The 15,605-nt window shown below is 47.4% G+C and overlaps 1 protein-coding gene and 1 long non-coding RNA gene across 3 annotated transcripts in view; one reads left to right on the forward strand and one right to left on the reverse strand.

Moving 5' to 3' along the window:
• Nucleotides 1–4,969: 4,969 nt before the first annotated feature.
• Nucleotides 4,970–8,507, reverse strand: LOC119316559. 2 transcript variants are annotated; one of them, XR_005153073.1, is made up of 4 exons: nucleotides 7,325–8,507; nucleotides 7,089–7,189; nucleotides 6,525–6,668; nucleotides 4,970–5,227 (listed from the first exon to the last, which is right to left on the reverse strand). It is a non-coding gene; the product is annotated as an uncharacterized LOC119316559 (long non-coding RNA). The 2 variants fall into 2 exon arrangements; XR_005153072.1 differs by having other exon boundaries at nucleotides 7,290–8,507.
• A 6,040-nt stretch (nucleotides 8,508–14,547) lies between these two features.
• Nucleotides 14,548–15,605, forward strand: part of LOC119316558 — a 1,990-nt gene continuing 932 nt past the window's right edge. Inside the window, exons 1-6 of the mRNA XM_037590884.1 lie at nucleotides 14,548–14,679; nucleotides 14,775–14,859; nucleotides 14,939–15,011; nucleotides 15,159–15,214; nucleotides 15,310–15,375; nucleotides 15,553–15,603. Of these exons, the coding sequence (XP_037446781.1) occupies nucleotides 14,558–14,679; nucleotides 14,775–14,859; nucleotides 14,939–15,011; nucleotides 15,159–15,214; nucleotides 15,310–15,375; nucleotides 15,553–15,603 (453 nt within the window). The 5' untranslated portion in view covers nucleotides 14,548–14,557. The remainder of the gene's footprint in view (nucleotides 14,680–14,774; nucleotides 14,860–14,938; nucleotides 15,012–15,158; nucleotides 15,215–15,309; nucleotides 15,376–15,552; nucleotides 15,604–15,605) is intronic.

Genomic DNA, 15,605 nt, shown 5'->3' on the forward strand with positions numbered 1-15,605 from the left:
ACGATGCGCGTGGAAAACGGTTCCAAAGTCGATGTGATCGCAGTCGGCACGCTACCTCTACATCTACCTTCGGGATTAATATTAGACCTAAATAATTGTTATTTGGTGCCAGCGTTAAGCATGAACATTATATCTGGATCTTGTTTGATGCGAGACGGTTATTCATTTAAATCTGAGAATAATGGTTGTTCTATTTATATGAGTAATATCTTTTATGGTCATGCACCCTTAAAGAGTGGTCTATTTTTATTAAATCTCGATAGTAGTAACACACATATTCATAGTGTTGAAGCCAAAAGATGCAGAGTTGATAATGATAGTGCAACTTATTTGTGGCACTGCCGTTTAGGTCATATCGGTGTAAAGCGCATAAAGAAACTCCATACTGATGGACTTTTGGAACCACTTGATTATGAATCACTTGGTACTTGCGAACCGTGCCTCATGGGCAAGATGACTAAAACACCGTTCTCCGGTACTATGGAGAGAGCAACAGATTTGTTGGAAATCATACATACAGATGTATGTGGTCCAATGAATATTGAGGCTCGTGGCGGATATCGTTATTTTCTCACCTTCACAGATGACTTAAGCAGATATGGGTATATCTACTTAATGAAACATAAGTCTGAAACGTTTAAAAAGTTCAAAGAATTTCAAAGTGAAGTTGAAAATCATCGTAACAAGAAAATAAAGTTTCTACGATCTGATCGTGGAGGAGAATATTTGAGTTACGAGTTTGGTGTACATTTGAAAAATTGTCGAATAGTTTCGCAACTCACGCCACCCGGAACACCACAGCGTAATGGTGTGTCCGAACGTCGTAATCGTACTTTACTAGATATGGTGCGATCTATGATGTCTCTTACTGCTTTACCGCTATCGTTTTGGGGATACGCTCTAGAGACGGCCGCATTCACGTTAAATAGGGCACCATCAAAATCCGTTGAGACGACGCCTTATGAACTGTGGTTTGGCAAGAAACCAAAGTTGTCATTTCTGAAAGTTTGGGGCTGCGATGCTTATGTGAAAAAGCTTCAACCTGATAAGCTCGAACCCAAATCGGAGAAATGTGTCTTCATAGGATATCCAAAGGAGACTATTGGATACACCTTCTATCACAGATCCGAAGGCAAGACTTTTGTTGCTAAATTCGGAAACTTTCTGGAGAAGGAGTTTCTCTCGAAAGAAGTGAATGGGAGGAAAGTAGAACTTGACGAGGTAACTGTACCTTCTCCCTTATTGGAAAGTATTACATCACAGAAAACTGTTTCTTCGACACCTACACCAGTTAGTGAGGAAGCTAATGATGATGATCATGAAACTTTAGAACAAGATACTACTGAACCTCGTAGATCAACCAGAGTAAGATCCGCGCCAGAGTGGTACAGTAATCCTGTTCTGGAAGTCATGCTACTAGATCATGATGAACCTACGAACTATGAAGAAGCGATGGTGAGCCCAGATTCCGCAAAGTGGCTTGAAGCCATGAAATCTGAGATGGGATCCATGTATGAGAACAAAGTATGGACTTTGGTTGACTTGCCCGATGATCGGCAAGCAATTGAGAATAAATGGATCTTCAAGAAGAAGACTGACGCTGACGGTAATATTACTGTCTACAAAGCTCGACTTGTCGCAAAAGGTTTTCGGCAAGTTCAAGGGTTTGACTACGATGAGACCTTCTCACCCGTAGCGATGCTTAAGTCTGTCCGAATCATGTTAGCAATTGCCGCATTTTATGATTATGAAATTTGGCAGATGGATGTCAAAACTGCATTTCTGAATGGATTTCTGGAAGAAGAGTTGTATATGATGCAACCAGAAGATTTTGTCGATCCAAAGGGAGCTAACAAAGTGTGCAAGCTCCAGCGATCCATTTATGGACTGGTGCAAGCCTCTCGGAGTTGGAATAAACGTTTTGATAGTGTGATCAAAGCATTTGGTTTTATACAGACTTTTGGAGAAGCCTGTATTTACAAGAAAGTGAGTGTGAGCTCTGTAGCATTTCCGATATTATATGTGGATGACATATTACTAATTGGAAATGATGTAGAATTTCTGGATAACATAAAGGGTTACTTGAATAAGAGTTTTTCAATGAAAGACCTCGATGAAGCTGCTTACATATTAGGCATTAAGATCTATAGAGATAGATCAAGACGCTTAATTGGACTTTCACAAACCACATACCTTGACAAAGTTTTGAAAAAGTTCAAAATGGATCAAGCAAAGAAAGGGTTCTTGCCTGTGTTACAAGGTGTGAAGTTGAGTAAGACTCAATGCCCGACCACTGCAGAAGATAGAGAGAATATGAAAGATGTTCCCTATGCATCAGCCATAGGATCTATCATGTATGCAATGCTGTGTACCAGACCTGATGTGTGCCTTGCTATAAGTCTAGCAGGGAGGTACCAAAGTAATCTAGGAGTGGATCACTGGACAGCGGTCAAGAACATCCTGAAATACCTGAAAAGGACTAAGGGTATGTTTCTCATATATGGATGTGACAAAGAGCTCATCGTAAAAGGTTACGTTGATGCAAGCTTTGACACTGATCCGGACGATTCTAAATCGCAAACCGGATACGTGTTTACATTAAACGGTGGAGCTGTCAGTTGGTGCAGTTCTAAACAAAGTGTTGTAGCGGGATCTACATGTGAAGCGGAGTACATAGCTCCTTTGGAAGCAGCAAATGAAGGAGTCTGGATGAAGGAGTTCATATCCGATCTAGGTGTCATACCTAGTGCATCGGGTCCAATGAAAATCTTTTGTGGCAATACTGGTGCAATTGCCTTGGCAAAGGAATCCAGATTTCACAAGAGAATCAAGCACATCAAGAGACGCTTCAATTCCATCCGGGATCTAGTCCAGGTGGGAGACATAGAGATTTGCAAGATACATACGGATCTGAATATTGCAGACCCGTTGACTAAGCCTCTTCCACGAGCAAAACATGATCAGCACCAAGGCTCCATGGGTGTTAGAATCATTACTGTGTAATCTAGATTATTGACTCTAGTGCAAGTGGGAGACTGAAGGAAATATGCCCTAGAGGCAATAATAAAGTTATTATTTATTTCCTTATATCATGATAAATGTTTATTATTCATGCTAGAATTGTATTAACCGGAAACATAATACATGTGTGAATACATAGACAAACAAAGTGTCACTAGTATGCCTCTACTTGACTAGCTCGTTAATCAAAGATGGTTATGTTTCCTAACCATGAACAAAGAGTTATTATTTGATTAACGAGATCACATCATTAAGTGAATGATCTGATTGACATGACCCATTCCATTAGCTTAGCACCCGATCGTTTAGTATGTTGCTATTGCTTTCTTCATGACTTATACATGTTCCTATGACTATGAGATTATGCAACTCCCGTTTGCCGGAGGAACACTTTGTGTGCTACCAAACATCACAACGTAACTGGGTGATTATAAAGGAGCTCTACAGGTGTCTCCAAAGGTAAATGTTGGGTTGGCGTATTTTGAGATTAGGATTTGTCACTCCGATTGTCGGAGAGGTATCTCTGGGCCCTCTCGGTAATGCACATCACTTAAGCCTTGCAAGCATTGCAACTAATGAGTTAGTTGCGGGATGATGTATTACAGAACGAGTAAAGAGACTTGCCGGTAACGAGATTGAACTAGGTATTTGGAATACCGACGATCGAATCTCGGGCAAGTAACATACCGATGACAAAGGGAACAACGTATGTTGTTATGCGGTCTGACCGATAAAGATCTTCGTAGAATATGTAGGAGCCAATATGAGCATCCAGGTTCCGCTATTGGTTATTGACCGGAGACATGTCTCGGTCATGTCTACATTGTTCTCAAACCCGTAGGGTCCGCACGCTTAAGGTTACGATGACAGTTATATTATGAGTTTATGCATTTTGATGTATCGAAGTTTGTTCGGAGTCCCGGATGTGATCGCGGACATGACGAGGAGTCTCGAAATGGTCGAGACATAAAGATTGATATATTGGAAGCCTATTTTTGGATATCGGAAGTGTTCCGGGTGAAATCGGGATTTTACCGGAGTACCGGGAGGTTACCGGAACCCCCCGGAAGCTATATGGGCCATGATGGGCCTTAGTGGAAAAGAGAAGAGGCAGCCTTCATGGGCCGCGCGCCCCTCCCCTCCCTTGGTCCGAATAGGACAAGGAGAGAGGGCCGGCCCCTCTCTCTCTATTCCCCCCTCCGCGAATCCTATTCCAACTAGGATTGGGGGGGGGATCCTACTCCCAGAGGGAGTAGGACTCTCCTGGCGCGCCTCTCCTAGGCCGGCCGCACCCCCCTTTAGTCTTTTATATACGGAGGCAGGGGCACCCGAGAGACACACAAGTTGATCCACGTGATCATATTGTTAGCCGTGTGCGGTGCCCCCTTCCACCATAGTCCTCGATAATATTGTAACGGAGTTGAGGCGAAGCCCTGCTGCAGTAGTACATCAAGATCGTCACTACGCCGTCGTGCTGACGGAACTCTTCCCCGACACTTTGCTGGATCGGAGTCCGGGGATCGTCATCGAGCTGAACGTGTGCTAAAACTCGGAGGTGTCGTAGTTTCGGTGCTTGATCGGTCGGACCGTGAAGACGTACGACTACATCAACCAAACGCTTCCGTTGTCGATCTACAAAGGGTACGTAGATTACACTCTCCTCTCGTTGCTATGCATCACCATGATCTTGCGTGTGCGTATGAATTTTTTTGAAATTACTACGTTCCCCAACACACATGCCTGCCACGCAACTCTATACAGGTCAGCCGCTGAGTAATGTATGTAAATAGGGATATCAAAATTTGCAAGTTGTTGCATCAATATGTAATAGGAAAGATTTCATAAAGAAGAGCAAGGTATTACTAAAGGCAGGGGCAAGCATTATTCACATCTTGGCAATCGCTTAATATGTCAATCTTTTGATCATCATCTGCTTAATATGTCAATCTTTTGATCATCATCTTCAATCTTCTTAGACATTCTGGACATCTTCTCTTTTAAATCACTTGAATGGTCTTCAAATAGCATTGCACGCGAGGAAGCTGCCGGTAGCTTGTGCTGACATAAATCATTGATTCATCTTTCATAAAAGGCCAAGACAGCCGAGATAGCTGAAGTAGTTGGAGTCGTCCTCCTCGAGGAAGGTGTTGTCCGTTGGGAAGATGATGTATATCTGTCAGGACCCTGGGTTCATCAGCTCCCCATCCTGCAAATAAAAAAAGAACAGTAAGCTCACTCACATAGGGAGGCAACCCTTAAGTCCTAAACAAAATATTGTTGCTCAATTTTTAATTTCAATGTGACAGAATCTACCCTGTTAACTGGCACAACAATAGTACTGCAAACAAAAGGTGGCACTATTAAAGCATGCCCCTGTTTTTTACTATAGCCAACAAGTGAGAAAATATAGTAGTTCATGTGGTCTTAGAGCTTAGACTGGAGAAGAATTTATTTTAGTACATAACCACAATATGGTAATTCATGTAAGTCTAATTCAGTCACCAATTAGAGTTGACATCTATAGAGAACCACAATATTTCAATAATATAATTAATTTGACTAACATATTACAATTACAGCCATAACATTCTAAAGACCCATATAGACTAAAATATTTCAGTATACGAACAACACAAGTGGCAAAAATGGAATGAAATGGCTACAATAGGCTAATAATCATGATGTAATTGCAAGGTACTGCATGTCTTTCTTTTGCTTCATATGAACATAATTTCTACTAAGTTACTTGGCGCAAGGGTGCCGGTCTCAACGTTTTGCCGAAGCATATAGCATTTGCACTTTACAGGATGATAATAAAGTAAAGAAACATTCGATTATGATAGAAGTAAAACACAGAAATGGTAGCAAGTACAAATTATCATATTCTGTCCCTGGTTGCTCTAAAGGGTTATGTTGCTTTGCACCTAATTTGCTTAGTGATATTCCAGTTGTTTGGTCAATTTACACAAGGGTTGGTAATAAGCTTGTAGCTTGGTCAAACTGGATACTTTATCTTCTACTAAGTTACTTGCAAGTTTCACTATTGGTTGACCTAACAAACCATCCAAGAGGAAACTCTGAATCTATACAAAATCCACAACAGCATGGGCTTTAAAACCAAGAAATATTATAAGATACCTATCTCGAACAACCCAGCATAAATAGTTTTGCTGATGAATTATAATTAGTTATGTGCACCACAACCAAAAAAATTATGTGGTTATTTTCTTGAAAGAACAATTGGTAGCAGCAACCAAAAGCATAAATTAGCAGGTTCTCAGTCAAAAAATGGGATGCATAAATTGTGCAAACGAAATGAAAAAAAAAACATAAAATCAGTGTTAGACTCGAACATCTCCAACAAATGCACATGTGAAGAGTAGAAACCAAGCAACAACTATATCAGATTGTACCAAGTGACCATTTTTTCACATGCCCCTGTACTCTCAACTCGATCGCTACATATTTACTGGTAGAAGTGTAAGGGTATTAGGGAAGCTCACTGTCTTATAATGGTAGCTCTGAATGACACCATCCTTCTCTCTTATATCTATGTCCCTCTGCCTAATCAATTCAAGCGACTGACACTTGGACATGTGCAGGTCTGAGCTTTACTTCAGACGCTCAATCTCGCCATCCTTTGCAATCTGTGCCATCAGCAACACCAAGTGGTCAGTGCAGGAAGATTAACCAAAGAAAATGACAAGCTAACCAAAGGAAATGCTACATGATATACCAAAAGGGCCAAGTTTTCAAAATGTTATACAAAAGAAAGCCATGATTCACCATTCATCAACTATTATCTCCGAATGATAAGTCACAGGAATGAGAACATCCATCATAGGTATACATTATTCAGTCATAATCCATAATAGTGTCCATGAGATCAGAACAAACTAAATATTTCCATCAAAAGAAACTGCATAGGATATGCACATGAAAGAGACCTAGCTACATGATAAATCATGAGACTGGGAGCAGGAAGATAGATCTGCAGATACTCTTCCTAATCCTCTTCCTAATTTTTTCGTCTACTAAATCAACATAGAAGAGGAATATGAGCTTACTCTTCTTCTTCTTCTTCTTCTTCTTCTTCTTCTTCTTCTTCTTCTTCTTCTTCTTCCCAACAGCTCTGGAGGACTGCATCTCTGCCTCTTGGATCCAACCCCTTGCAAATGAACAGATTGAAATATCAGATCTTGAGCGAATGAACTGGTAAATCCACGTGTGAGAGAGACAGGGAAGGGGGAAGTGGAGAGGGCACTCACTGCTCAATTCGCACGGCAAATTGGAGGCTGCTTACCTCGGGTCTTCTTCCCGGAGGTGCATGAATGCAAGGACGAGAGTCCGACGCCCTCTAGCCGATGGCGATGCCTCTAGGCAGAGCTGCTGCTCCTCCCAGTGATGACCATGCGATGGAGGAGGAGTGGCAGGGGCCTCCTGTAAGTGGGTGGTGGTGGAGGCGGCCAAATCTGACCAGGGCGGCGACACCTCTCGTCAGGGCCGGCGGCGAGCGCACTCCTCCCGCTGAGCACCGAAAGGGAAGATACAGCCCCTTTCTTGCAATCTAGCTAGACCACTAATGTAACAACAAATTTTCTCAAAGAATCTAATACCAATCATATATAAACAAAGCGCAAGTAAATACAGCCACCAAGGCCGTCCTTATTTCAGAATTTGAAATAAATAGCGGTACAAAGAGGAGAAATAATGAAATAACATGAAGGAGTTAGAACTCGGAAATCAGTTGTAACTAAACTATGAGAAACAATGGATATTACCTCAGGAATCCATATAGACCTAAGCTTCTCTTTAACAGGCAAAAAACCAAGCAATGAAACAGATAACCTAGCTAAATCCAAGGATCTGCTTGGCGGTAAGGCACCAACAAAACAAGAAAGCCCCCAACAAAACAAGAAAGCCCCCAACAAACAATAAAAGATCAAGAACAACTCATATGCAATAAAGGTATGAGAGAGAAGAAATCCTTACATAAGACGGCTATAAACACTGGAGCATAAATAAGCAACACCTTTAAATACAAATAAAAAGGGTTCAGGGTTCATTGCATAGTGGGCTCAGATTCAGCTTTCCTCGATCATATAACCTACCCGCCTCATCTCTTATCACCACACTAATCTGTTTATACAATGGAGCCGCCCTGGTTATCACTCAACAAGAATGACCATCCAAGGACAGATCAATAGGTATCACAGGATCAAAAAGGAGTCTAGAGACAAGAGGGAGGATCCAACTTGATACCCACAGGTGCCTCGATTGCTTAAAGGCACACCTATTTCAGCCACGGTTAATCAGCATCGCCCTAGCACGAACGCCACTAATCGATCTAGCAAATCCAGGAGCATAGCTATACGACCAGGGCATCCACATGTAAGCCAGAGCATCACAGGAGCTCCTATGATAGCAACTGAGCATGAACAGGAGGTAGGGTGGTGGCGTGAGGGGCGGGAGGAAGAGAGAGGCAGCTAGGGTCACCATGGGCGTGCTGGTTTTATACGGAAGAGAGAGGCAGCTCCCGGTTGAATCGTTCTAAAGAAGCGGTTTGGTCATGGAAGGCAGTGAAGAAGGTTAGGATGGGTTGTTTGATATCATTCCAATATTTTCTGAAGAAGATGGGTCCAAAGCCATCTGGTCCAGGGCTAGCATTGGTGTTCATAGAGAGGAAGGCTTGGTATATTTCGTCATTAGAGAAAGGTTGTGCAAGATCACTGAGCTGGGGGAGGGGTGAGGGGTACAGTTGTTGCAAGCTGAAGTTCCATGTTGCATTTTTTGAGGTCCCGATGAGCTGTTGGAAGAAGTCCTTTAAGATGTCAGCTTTTTGTTCGTGCAGAAAAACTTCGGAAGTGTTGTGTAAAAGCATGGGAATCTTGTTTGATCGAGAGCGCTGCGTAGCCGAGGCGTGGAAGAATCGAGTGTTTTCGTCACCGTCAATGGCGACCCTGATCTTTCCCCTCTGTTTCCAGAAGGCGATTTTTTGTTTGATGGTATGTTGTAGCAAGTTGGAGAGCGTGAGCCTCAGTTTTTGTTCGATCGGGAAGAGAGGAGCGAATTCCTCGTTTAGGTCAAGGGCCTGGAGAGCGAGTTTGCAATTTGTTTCCCGTTGATAGATGGGCCGCAGCGACTTGGCCCAAGACTTTAGGGCCGATCTTGTACCTTTAATTTTTTGAGCGAGCGAAGCCGCCGGATCAATGAAACGCCCATCGTGGCGCTGTGGGCCGGGCTGCCAGCAGCCGCGCACAATGTTAGAACAGGCTGGGAAGGAGGTCCAAAATCGTTCAAATCGAAAAAGGCGGGAAGATGGGACGGATGTGGATACGGTGACGAGGAGTGGAACATGATCAGAGACAAATCGAGTTAGGGAGGTGAGGTGTGAGTTAGGGAAAAGAGTATCCCAAGATAGATTGATCAGTACCCTATCTAGGCGAATCAGCGTGGGGGATAGTCTTTTATTTGACCAGGTAAATTCTCTATCAAGGAGCGGGAGCTCTAAGAGAGCAAGTTGGTCGATGGTGTCGTTAAAGGCATCAGCCTCCGATCGTCTAAAGTTGTCGTTGTTGCGTTCATTGGGGAATCGAGTCAGGTTGAAATCACCTATTAGGAGCCAAGGAGATTGAGGTGGTGGTTCGATTTGTTTCAGTTCGTCAAGGAAGACTAGTTTTAGCTCTCGTTGCGAGGGGGCGTAGACATTAGTGATGAAGATATTATGTGGCGATGCGAGACATGATAGCGTTAATGTGGATGTGAAACGCCTGTGTTGGCAGTTGAGAAGCGAGAAGCAACGTGAGTTAGAAGCCGAGAGAATGCCACCCGCCGTTCCGATTGCGTCGAGGTGGTTATTAGAGTCTAGGAAGCGCGGCAAGATCGATCGTAGTTTGATTGTGTCTGGTTTTTGTAATTTGGTTTCTTGAAGAAGGGCAATGGATGGGCGTAGGAGATTGATTTCAGAGAACACATTGGAGCACTTATCATTATCTCCTAGACCGCGAACGTTCCAGGACACGATAGAGTAGGTAGCGTTTTTCATAATGGAAACTTAAGTTGACACCTTACATAGGGGTATTGACCCAACAAGCAACCATTTCGGGTCAAGGTACAGTACGGCACACTGACAGAAGCAGGCATGAGCACCATTACAAGTAGATTAAACCTAACACAACGACTACAGGTCGGAGCGAGGCCCTGGATACATGGCCAGACATGGCCGCCACACACGTGGCCGCGGAGAAGAGAGCACATCATGGCGATCCCTGGCCACCAGAACCGGAAGCGAGGTCCGCCAGCATCTTCGGCGTGGCGCCGCAGGCAGCAGCGACGGCGGCCAGGTCCTCAGGCGAGGCAGGACCGTGCGCAGAGCCGTCGATGAGCCCAGAGTTGTCGCAGAGCCGAGCGTGGATCAGGGCGTCAGAGAGGTCCTTGGAAGCAGCAGATAGGTCGAGCTTCTTTGCCTTGGAGCGCATGGCCTTGGAGGTCATGGAGGAGTAGATAGGCGGCTCTATTTCAGCCAGCCTAGCGCTGCGTCTAGCCTTGATGCCGGAGTCAGCAGCCATCTTGGCGCGCCTGCTGATGCGCCTGGCAAGGCACTCGTGCGTAGGCTCTGGGGGCAGGTCCAGTGGCTGGGCGGAGAGATCCACAGGAAGGGGGAGCGGCTGAAGGGCAGGTGGGGATGGTGGAGGCGGCGGCGTAGGTGGCAGAGGAAGTGGAGATGGTGGGGCTGGCAGTGCAAGCAGGGGGCGTGCATGGCGCGAGCGAGCGTGCAGCTTTTGTGGAGAGGGGGAGCGAGCGGGAGGGGTCCATGGGGCATGAACAAGCATGGCAACGGGCATGCCGTCAGCCATGACTGCGAGGATTGGGATGCCGTCGAGCGGCCTGTCAGTAGTGGGAGATGGGGGAGGGCCCAAGGGCGACTCCGGGGTGCATGCAAATGGTGACATGGCCATGGCAATGTTCCTGATTTGAGTAACAGGGGAGGGAGAGAGGCGAGGGTTTGATGAGAGGAAGGATAGGGAGCCATCGTCCCCGTCCTCAGAGCTGAAGGGCGATGCCCCGAAGCCGTGACGGAAGAGCGCGCGGCTCTCCAGCTTGACAACGACGATGTCGTTGTCGGGGAGACGCACCGTGAGGCATGGAGGGAGGACAAAATCGCGGGCAACCATGACGAGCGCGCGAACGCTAGAGTGGTCACCCTGGAAGCAGTGTTGGTCGGCAGAGACAAAGTCACCAAGGTGGGAGAAGAAGTAGTCTGCCCCCTCCGGGTGCCAGAGCTCATCGGGATAATCGAAAGCCTCGATCTCAGCCATGTGAACGAAGATGGCCGTAGATCTATTGTCAGCGTGTTCAGGCCTTTCGAAGAACAAGGTATTGCCCTGGTGGTGGATCGGCCCATGGCCAGTGACCGCGAGGCGCTCGTCTGCGTTGGCAAAGGAGAGACGGCCGGCGCCACGTGCGGAGGAAGTGAGGCCGAACGTGGGATTGTTGCGGTGTTGAGCGAGGGCCTGGCGGATGAACCTAAATGGGTTAGGCATAGGAGTGGCAAGGTGTACGTAGGCAAGGTTGTCCACCTGGCGGACTAGGCAGCTTGGAGGGACAAGGAAAGGGATGTGTGGTGCCGGTGGAGGGAAGCATGATGTTGCGGTGGGAATGGTGGCTGGGGAAGGGGGTGAGGGTGGAGCGAAGGACGGCGTCGGGGGGAGGATGAGGAGGTGCGCGGTCCGAAGATGAGCGGGAGACGGAATGGCGGCAGATCGTTGGTGAGGACGAAGTGGGAGCCGAACCAGATTGGTGCGCCATCGGAGCACGTGGAGCCGACCGACGAGCCGGAGGCGGTGTGGGTGCCCGTCGTGTGTGCCATAGAGCTGCATGGTGGTCGCACAAAAGCAGGGTTAATACGCGGTGAAGGGGGCATAGGAGGGAAGAACGGGAGGAAGCGGATGGCCTTGCACCTGTAGCTCCGGTGGCCGGAGCACCAGCAGCGAGAGCATCGGACGGGGTCGCGGCAGTCTGCGATGGTGTGGTCGCTAGCAAGGCACCGAAAACACCTAGTCTTCTTCTTGCGGCTGTAGTGGTGGTGGAAGTGTTTGAGGCGGACCATCTGGGAAGGAGGCGATTTATAGGCTGGAGATGGCGATGGATGGGGGAGAGGGGATGTAGGGGCCCGAGGCGGGGAGCAGAGCAAAACCTCCCGGTAGCTGCGCGGGTCTTGCAACGGCGTGGAGATCGAAGAGCTTAGCGGACTGGCAGCGGTGGCAGGGGCGTGGCACTGGGTAATAGCGATCTCGGGATGGAGCTGAGGGGACTGGGCGGAGAGTAGGCTGACGGAGGTAGGGGAGGCAGGTGGTGGAGTAGACGTGATGATGGTCGCATGCGTGCGCATGCATGCGTTGGTTTTGTCATGCGGTGAGGACGAGCGGGGATGCGATTGTGGGACCCGTGAATCAGTGGCTGTTAGGTAAGATATGGGGTGCGCGTTGGAACCCGGGGGATCGAGCAGGCCGAGCGGCCGACCGGGGGGCGGCTGTGGCGACGCAGGTGGGCCGGATGCGTCAGTGGCATGTGATGGGTCGCGTGAGGTCGGGTGGTCTATGGTTGGATTGTTTAACGAACTAGGCTGGTCGAGGGGGTGTACGGTGCGGTCGTCTACACCGTCTTGTTTTTTCTCTGAAGAAAGGATGCGAGGAGACTTGGCGGGGGAGGCCGAACCAGATGAGCGGCACACGTGTCCCAGGCCATCGATTGCGTTCCGGTCAACCGAGGCAGCAGCAGTGGAATCCACGCATGAAACAATGTGTTGTATCTTGGTGTGCAGGTGAGAGAGATCTTGCGGTAGTTTTTTAGTTGACGGGTGTGGTCCAAGCAAGGACGTGCGGTGAGTGGGCAGGATGGGTGCGAATGGATCGATTGAGTCCGGTTCAAACACTACAGGCAATGGTACCGATCGCACTATTTGAGATGCTTGGTCAAATGAGTCAAATAGTTGAAGTTCAAAATTTGAAAAAAGGATGGGCGCGCAACGGAGGACCTCAGATCTGACCTTGACCGAGTACACATGCACTAAAAACAAGTTCGGAGCGAGCGTGATCGCATGGAAAACCTGTTGGAACGAAAACTGGTGATCTAGAGCATTATTAATCAGAGTTTCGTTAGCGCAAACTGACTTAGAAGAGAACACGATCCAGATAGGAGTATTTGGTTGGTGTGTTAGGCATGTGGTAGGAGTGGTGACAAGGCAGTGGTACTTAGAAAAAATCAGCTTATTGAACGAAATGCCAGGCCGGAACGGTCGTACCTTTGCATGCGATCGCAGAGTGGAGCTAGTTGCGGGAGTTGCGGTAGGTCCAGCAGGCAGCTGACCGTTGGCGAGAGAATGACCCACCTGCATGGAGGCCATGCACGGAGAGGAGCGTGCTGAGTCGTCGACGACGACGCGAGGAGGCGCCAGCGCATCATGTAGCGGCGAGGATGGCCGCGCCGCCAACATGGCCGGCTAGGCATGAGGCGCCACGGTGATGGTGGCGAACATGCGAGGCGCCACAATCGGGGAGCAGGCCGCTATGAGCGTGGCAACGTGGTGGGAGGCGACCGGTACATTGAACGCAGCGGTGGAGAGGCGTTGAACTTCGATAGAACGCGCAGGTCCACCAAAGCGGAAGGAGAGAAGCGAGGCGACGAGAGTTTCATCGACCATAAATCCGCTTTATGGACGAAGAAGATGATTGAGGTGAGCGAGGCCGAGGCAGTTGGCGCTGCAAAAACTTTGGACGAGCAGAAATCATGAATGTTGCGCGCGAAGTCGACGCCGGGAGAGGGGAAGAACCCGAGCTGAGAGCGCAGGAATGCGTCGGCATGGCCGAAGCGGTCGCCGATGTCAAGGGGCTTTGTTTGGTGGATGGGTGGACGGTGTGTGGAGGTGGGTGGCGGTGGAAAAGGGAGAAACTGGATGGAGTGACTTGTGGCGACGAGGATGGGCTCGGCAATGAGAGCTTGAACGATGCGCATATCGGATACAGAGATGCGAAAGAGTTGATCATGGAGGCGAGTCACCTGGAAAGCGGGGGCGTTGCCGCCCAGGCAGGCTTGCATGAGGACGGCCACCAGCTCTTCGTCAAGGACGAGCGAAGAATGGTGGACATGCACAGAGAGGAAGCATGGGGGTTCATGGCGACGCGGATTGATATGCTTGGAAAGGCACCGCCAAACTTGCGCTTGGAAGTCGTCACCCATAGCGTCGCCGACGCCGAGCGCGACCCGCAAGGCTTTGGCGGTGGGGGAGTCATGCCGTCGGAGAGGGTCATGAAAGGTGGCCGTCGTAGGAGGCAGGGGAGGGGTGGAGGCGGTGGGTGGGGCTGGGACGCCGGAAGGGAGAGGGGGGCGAGGGGGGACGGGAGCCATCCGCAGCATGATGAAGTCAATACAATTATCAACAATGAAGAATAAGATTCTTCATTGTTGATGAAGTCAATACAATTATCAACAATGAAGAATAAGATTCTTCATTGTTGATAATTGTATTGACTTCATCATGCTGCAGGTCGGGATCTCGTTAGCACGCACCCTTTGTCTGGATGGAACTTGGCAATCTCTTGTTAACTCGTTCTCGACGAATGCATCTTATATAATTTCTACGGTGTTGTGGGTTTACTGGTATGCCCGTCCTCTGTCTTTATAGACCATTTGGTCAGAAGATAGTACAGAACAGACTAATAGAAATTATTGTCTTAAACTATCCTTTCGTGCAGGGGTGTTTGTATCAGCGATATGGTACCATTCTATCTTGGTAAGCTTTTTAGACAAACAAGAGCATCTGAAGACATATACAGCAAAGTTAGACAAGTATTTATCAATCACTGACATAAATCTTTTGTGCATTATAGTGAGATCTAATTACAGTTCTTTTTTGTAGCTTGGAATTAGCAAGGATAAAGCCCTGACTGTATCTCGTGCTATACAAAAGTACGGGAACCTGATTGGCTTTGGTATGCATCTGAACTAGCAGTTTCACAATCATTATTAAGCTTTGGGTAAACAGCGCGCATGTTGGAACTCCACAAAATGCACCTTCTGTGTATGTAGACAATTGTTTTAGCAGTTTAAGTCATCATTATCTGTTCCTTTTACTGCAGTTGAACGGTTTTCAATCGGCGTAAGGAATCCGACAGGATTTCTGGCAGGCGCAGTAGTTAGTCATTCAGGCTTCACTCTCCTGCCAAGTTTTCAACGAATATACTGGTCAATGCTTTGTCACTGACATTATTGGTAACTAACTATAAACAGGGCGTATCAGCAGACTGTTATTTCGCTGGAGTTTGTTGCGGCTGTCTGTTTACTCTTCCTATCCAGGTAAAGTGACATTGACCCCATTATTTGGTTTCAGAACCGTTGTCTGTTACGTTCTGTAAGTTACCAAGTGGCCACTTTGGTACGGACATTTGATTTATCATCACAAGAACTTGCCACATATCAATGGATGAGAACCTGTCAATCCTTACTCATGACATTCAAGATGTTTCACTGCAGTTAGCGATTGGATTTCTTCTCAGAGAACGCCCCGTTGTGGCGCTCGCGAGCGT

The sequence above is a fragment of the Triticum dicoccoides genome, chromosome 6A, assembly GCF_002162155.2.
Source record: "Triticum dicoccoides isolate Atlit2015 ecotype Zavitan chromosome 6A, WEW_v2.0, whole genome shotgun sequence".
NCBI classification, from domain to species: Eukaryota; Viridiplantae; Streptophyta; class Magnoliopsida; order Poales; family Poaceae; genus Triticum; species Triticum dicoccoides.